Here is a 6,103-nt window from a genome sequence, read left to right as displayed (position 1 = left end):
TGTCGATCGGGTGTGCGAGCGTTGTGAACTGGCTACTCGAACAAGGCGTGCTGCTGCTGAATTTTCTGTAACTTCCTTCATGGATCAGCGACTTTCATCTAGTTTTTTTCTTTGCTCCGACGTTGTCACTGGACGTACCACAGAACGATTTGCTCATCTTAATGAGAGGAACACGCTCACCAAATTTAGTAGCGATCCAACTTGGAACGAGTGAGTTATAGGCCCCAAAAGTGACTGCTCGTGACTATAAAAACAGGCACCTTTAATGGTGTTTTAACGGGGTGAGGCCACATGGGAATAGTGTGCGGCCTACTCCTTTTCGATATTTTACCTATAACTTTGTCTTAAAGTGCCCGATTAAGTCGAAACTTGATCCATACGGGTTTTCAATCATGTCAGATCTAATGGAGGTGGTTCCACAACTGTTTGAAGCACCAAAAGTATGGCTCTAGTTACAGGGTCCATTTCAGAGTACTAGAGACCGATTTCGCTAAAATTGTTTCTTTGTGTTCACTGCCTTAGACATGTCTGATAGCGATGAAACTTGACAGGTGGTCTTTTGAAGTATTGATGAAGATCTTGACCAATTCTGGGGCCATTATGAGATTATCAAGAATTTCCACTGTTTTGTAGGCTTTATTGATCTGCTTCCTACTTATTCCTAATCAGGGACCAAGGTGCTGAAAAATACATTCAAACAACTATATGAGCAGAAGGTTAGGCTGTATGAGGAGAAGGTTGAGCAAAGATTTTTGATGTGCTGCACTATATTGATGAGCAGAAGGTTAGGCTGAGAAACCTTCATGCTAGAAATAAGAGGGAGAGACCTTCTCCCCTTTAGTGGATCTTGCCATGAAGATTGAGAGGGACTATGAAGAGTCCTGGTTCAGGAGAAAGGGACGAATGGGGCCAGCCCGATTTGGGAGCCTTGGGAGGAAGTCTCGACCACCTCCACGAAAAAACTTCGGGCGAATGAATAATCAAGGACATAGGAAGATTCAGAAGACCTTCTTGGGCGACATAAGGGATAATTGACGCCCGGCCAACCCTCATTGTGGATTGAGTAACCATACGGAGACTGAGTGCTACAGGATGACGAAGTCAGGTTTCAGATGTGGCAAGCCTGGCCATCTAGTCAAAGACTGTCCGGTTAAGGAACCTGAGAACCAACCGAAAACTCAAGGTCAATTATTTTCTCTTACAGAACAAGAAGCCAAGGTGTCTATCTCCATGATTCAAGGAACGCTCTCTGTTTGTAATATGCAAGCTAAAATTTTGGTTGATCCTGGATCTTCTCACTCTTTTGTTGCACCTCACTTTGCATGCCACATGAATGCTAAACCTGCACTTCTTGACTGGACTTTGGTAGTATGGATATCTATGGGGGGATTTATGGAAACTAATATGGTTTATAAGTGCTGTGGGGTTTTGCTTGAAGGGTGTGTCCTACCTATAGACTTAATACTTTTAGATAATCAAGATTTTGATGTCTTTTTGGGCATAGACTGATATTATGATACAATAAATTGCTATGATAAAATTGTAACCTTTAGATGCCCAAATCAGCATGAGTTGAACTTTTTGGGCATTAAGGACCCCTCTACACCTTATTTCGGCCCTTCGAGCTTCTCAGCTGTTGGCCAAAAGATGTGTTGGGTATTTGGCCTATGTAATAGAGAATTGGGATGTCCAATCCAAGTTAGAAGAGATACCAGTGGTGAGGGAATATCCCGAAGATTTTCCTAAGGTGTTGACCTCTTTGCCTCTAGTCAAGGAGGTAGAATTTGAGATAGATGTGGTTTCAAGCACTGCTCCTATCTCTAAAGCCCCTTATAGGATGGCCCCAGTCGAATTAAAGGAGCTGAAGGAACAACTGCAGGAATTGTTGGCGAAGGGGTTCATTTGACCTAGTGTTTCACCATGGGGTGCACAGGTCCTATTATCAAAAAGAAAGACGGGTCGTTAAGGCTTTGTATAGATTAAAGACAACTGAATCGAGGTCGCGGTAAAGAATAAGTTTCCCTTGCCTAGAATTGATGACATTTTTTATCAACTTTAAGGGGCCCAAATGTTTTCTAAGATTGATCTTTGATCAGGCTATCATCAACTGCAGGTCAAGGAAAAAGATGTCCTTAAGACCGCACTCAGGATTCGATATGGTCATTATGAGTTCTTGGTAATATCATTCGGGTTGACCAATGCCCCGACTGTTTTCATGGACCTAATGAATAGATGTATTAGATCATTTCTGGATAATTTTATGGTGGTGTTTATAAATAATATTCTGGTATATTCAAAGAACCTAGAAGAGCATGAGCGACCCCTACAAATGGTCCTCCAAACTCTAAAGCTGGAAACGTTGTATGCTAAGTTGAGGAAAAGTGAATTTTGGCTTCCGAGTGTGGCCTTCCTTGGGGAAGTTGTATCTAAGGATGGGGTTGCAGTTGACCCTTGTAAATTTGAAGTCGTACTTAAGTGGGGAAGACCGACAAATGTGTCAGAGGTCCATAGTTTTCTGAGACTGGCAGGTTATTATAGATGCTTTGTAAAAGGGTTTTCAAAGATAGCGCTCCCCCTAACTCGCCTAACCCAGAAAGAAGTGAAATTTGTGTGGTCAGATGATTGTGAGAAAAGTTTTCAAGAACTGAAAGAAAGACTGACTACGACCCAGATACTGACCTTACCTGATGGGAACGAGGATTTTGTAGTTTAAACTGATGCATATCATAAAGGACTTGGATGCATGCTGATGCAGTGAGGGAAGGTCATAGTTTATACCTCCAGACAGTTAAAGTCGAACGAACAAAATTACCCAACTCATGTCTTAGAACTCAAGGCTGTAGTATTTGCCTTGAAAATATGGAGACATTACCTATATGGGGCCCAATTTAAGATATTTACAAATCATAAGAGCCTCAAGTACCTATTTTCTCAAAAAGAGTTAAACATGAGGCAAAGAAGATGGATGGATCTACTAAATGACTATGACTGTACCATCAATTACCAACCGAGCATGACCAATGTAGCAACAGATGCTTTGAGCCGGAAGCCAGTGGTATCAATGACACATCTGATAGTTCGAGAGATGAAACTATTAAAAGATGCAGTGGAGTGGCACCTAACCTTGCCCCTTAGTGATGGAATAGGAATGACTGCTTGTCTGAGGATGGAGCCCCAATTCTTTCAACAAATCCGAATGGCACAAAAGGAAGATCCCCAACTCATGAAAATTCTAGAAGAAATAAATCTGGGGATGAAGGATGATTTCTCTGTTAGCAGTGATGATCTGTTGAGATTTAAGGATCGAGTATGTGTTTCGAATGATGAAAGTGTGAAGCAAGCTATTTCACGTTATATTGTACACTCAGGAAGTAGCAAGATGTATCAAAACCTGAAGAAAACTTTCTAGTGGAATGACATGAAAAAGGAAGTGGCACAATTTGTCTCTAAGTGCTTGACATGTCAGCAAATGAAAGCTAAGCATCAGAAACCCGCAGGACTGTTACAACCCTTGCATGTGCCAGAGTAGAAGAACACATCACTATGGACTTCGTTTCTGGTTTACCAAGAATGGGTTCTGGACATGATAGTATTTGGGTCATTGTAGACCGGCTGACCAAAGCTGCTCATTTCTTACTAGTCCACAACTTATAGCTTGGATAGATTGGCTCAGTTATACCTTAAAGAGATAGTGAGGTTACATGGAATACCTGTTAGCATCGTATCTGACAGGGACACTAGATTTGCCTGAATATTTTAGAATAGTCTGCAATCAGCTTTTGGGACAAAATTCACCTGTAGTACTACTTTTCACCCCTAGATTGATGGACAGTCAGAAAGAACTATTCAGACCCTGGAAGACATGTTAAGGGTCTGTGTTACTAATTGTAAAGGAAATTGGGATGATCATCTACCTCTGATAGAGTTTGCTTATAACAACAGCTTTCAAGCCAATATTCAGATGGCACCTTTGAAGCCTTGTATGGGAGGAAGTGCAAATCACCTCTTTATTGGGATGAGGTTGGTGATAGAAGGATGTTAGGGCCAGAAATTACTCAAACGACCTCAGAAAAGATTGCTTTGATTCGAAAGGGGCTCAAGACTACTCAGAGTCGGTAGAAGAGTTACGTCGATAATCGAAGGAGAGACCTCAAATTTGGAGTAAGTGATCGGGTTTTCTTTGAAGGTATCGCCAACTAAGGGCGTTATGAGATTCGGCAAGAAAGAGAAATTGAGCCCACGTTTTATTGTACCCTTTGAAATTCTGGAAAAGTTGGAGTCGTGGCTTATCGCCTTGCCCTACCACCCGAGTTGGCAAACATTCATGATGTTTTTCATGTGTCACTGTTAAGAAAATAACAGCCTGACCCATCCCATGTTTTGTAGTATGAACCGATTTTGATCAAAGAATATTTGACCTATATTGAGCAACCGATTGAAATACTAGACAAGAGAGTGCAGGTGTTGCATAATAAAGAGATTCATCTGATCCGTATGTGGTGGCAGCATCACTCAAAGGAATAATTGACATGGGAACGAAAAGACGAAATCCGGGATAAGTACCCCCACTTATTTGATTAGCTGAGATACGATTTTGGGGAAAAAATCCTTTTAAAATGGTAAGGACGGTGATTTCCCAGCCTAGTGAAGTGCTCAACGGTAGAAGAAAGGAAAGAAAGGAGTCGTGCACGCGGCAGTGAGAAGAAGAAGAAGAAGAAGAGAGAGAGTGTGCATGCAGCAGTGAGCACACGGTAGTGAGAAGAAGAAGAAGAAGAAGAGAGAGTGTGCACGCTACAGTGAAAGTGCAGCAGTGAGAAGAAGAAGAGAGAGTGTGTGCGTGCGGTAGTGAGCACGCGGCAGTGAGAAGAAGAAGAGAGCGATAGTGAGATGAAGAAGAGAGAGTGTGCATGCGGCAGTGAGTAGGCAGAGATAGAGCTACGTCATGCCTTGCTGCATGCTGCCACCTTGCCACTTGTCAAGCTGCATGACATTAAGACTACCACTTGGCAAACCCTGGATGCCACCTATCAACATGAGAGTACAAAACCCCCTTCTGTCCCCCTTTTTGCCTCACATAATTCACTCTTCCCTCTTGAGAGCTACACTCTAGCCCCCTTTCTCTGACCTTGTGAGAAAATATTGGAGTGAAGATGAAGTGACTGTGTGAGGAGTTGTGAGAGCACCATTGCACACACAAGGTAAGTGGGTCACTACCTTATAGGTCCTTAGTCATGAAAGCATGAATTAAGCATGAATCAAGCATGAAGTTGAGCATGAGCATATGCATAAACAATGGCTGCATGTGTACCCTATTATGCCATGTTTTCCAGAAATTTAGCTTGCCATTGCATGTTAAAATGAGCATTGAAATCCTTCTTGATTGCCATGAGAATTTGTGGAGGGATGCTCTTATGCATCAATGTATAATGTAAAAAGGTTTTATACTGAAATCTAGCATGATTTTGGGAATTATTGACTGACCAATACTTTGAAATTCCAGAGAGGTTTCATGTTTTTGCAACATACTTGTGACTAAGAAAATGACATCAAAAATGACTCCAAATGACCCCCATTTGAAAGAAACATGTGTATACTATGATTTTTGTGTCTGAAGTCAGTTCAAATTCTTTATAAATGGGGAGCTATGCTTCAATTTGTGAAAGCATGTCACTGTTAGCAGATTTCATTGAAATTCTTCTGTTGCCATGAGTTTTTGACAAACCAAATGGAGTCCAAACGCCTTCAAACTACTGCCATTTAAAATATATGTGTGTTTATGCAAACTTTCATGTTAAAATCATCCCAAAATATCCTCCAGATTGAAAGTTATGCCTCTATTAAGAGGGACATGGCACTGTTAGTAAAATACAACATATTTCAAAAGTTCATTTCTGTTGCCATAAGATTTTGACTAACCAAATGGAGTCCAAACGTTTTCACACCACTATTATTTGAATGATATGTGTGTTTACTCAAACTTTCATGTTAAAATCATCCCGAAATATCTTCTAGATTGAATGTTATGCCTTATTCAGAGGGACATGTCACTGTTAGTAAAATGTAGCAGATTTCATAAGTTCATTTCTATTGCCATGAGCTTTTG

General features: G+C 41.2%; 2 protein-coding genes across 2 annotated transcripts; both read left to right on the top strand.

Annotated features, from left to right (window-relative positions):
• The first annotated feature begins 1,092 nt into the window (after positions 1–1,092).
• LOC110006678 (uncharacterized) lies at positions 1,093–1,906 on the top strand. The gene is made up of 2 exons (XM_020663085.1): positions 1,093–1,439; positions 1,594–1,906. Exons 1-2 carry the CDS (start codon positions 1,093–1,095, stop codon positions 1,904–1,906), a joined length of 660 nt encoding a protein of 219 aa, XP_020518744.1.
• Positions 1,907–2,947: 1,041 nt separating this feature from the next.
• LOC148780958 (uncharacterized) lies at positions 2,948–3,409 on the top strand. The gene has a single exon (XM_088874681.1). The coding sequence runs from the start codon at positions 2,948–2,950 to the stop codon at positions 3,407–3,409; it is 462 nt and encodes a 153-aa protein (XP_088730807.1).
• The last annotated feature ends 2,694 nt before the right edge of the window (positions 3,410–6,103 follow it).

This window comes from Amborella trichopoda, chromosome 8, assembly GCF_054954075.1.
Source record: "Amborella trichopoda isolate Santa Cruz 75 chromosome 8, AtrichopodaSantaCruz75HAP2 v2.0, whole genome shotgun sequence".
In the NCBI taxonomy this organism is placed as follows: domain Eukaryota; kingdom Viridiplantae; phylum Streptophyta; class Magnoliopsida; order Amborellales; family Amborellaceae; genus Amborella; species Amborella trichopoda.
Note: the sequence above shows the minus strand (reverse complement) of the source record. Positions and strands in the feature narration are given on the sequence as shown.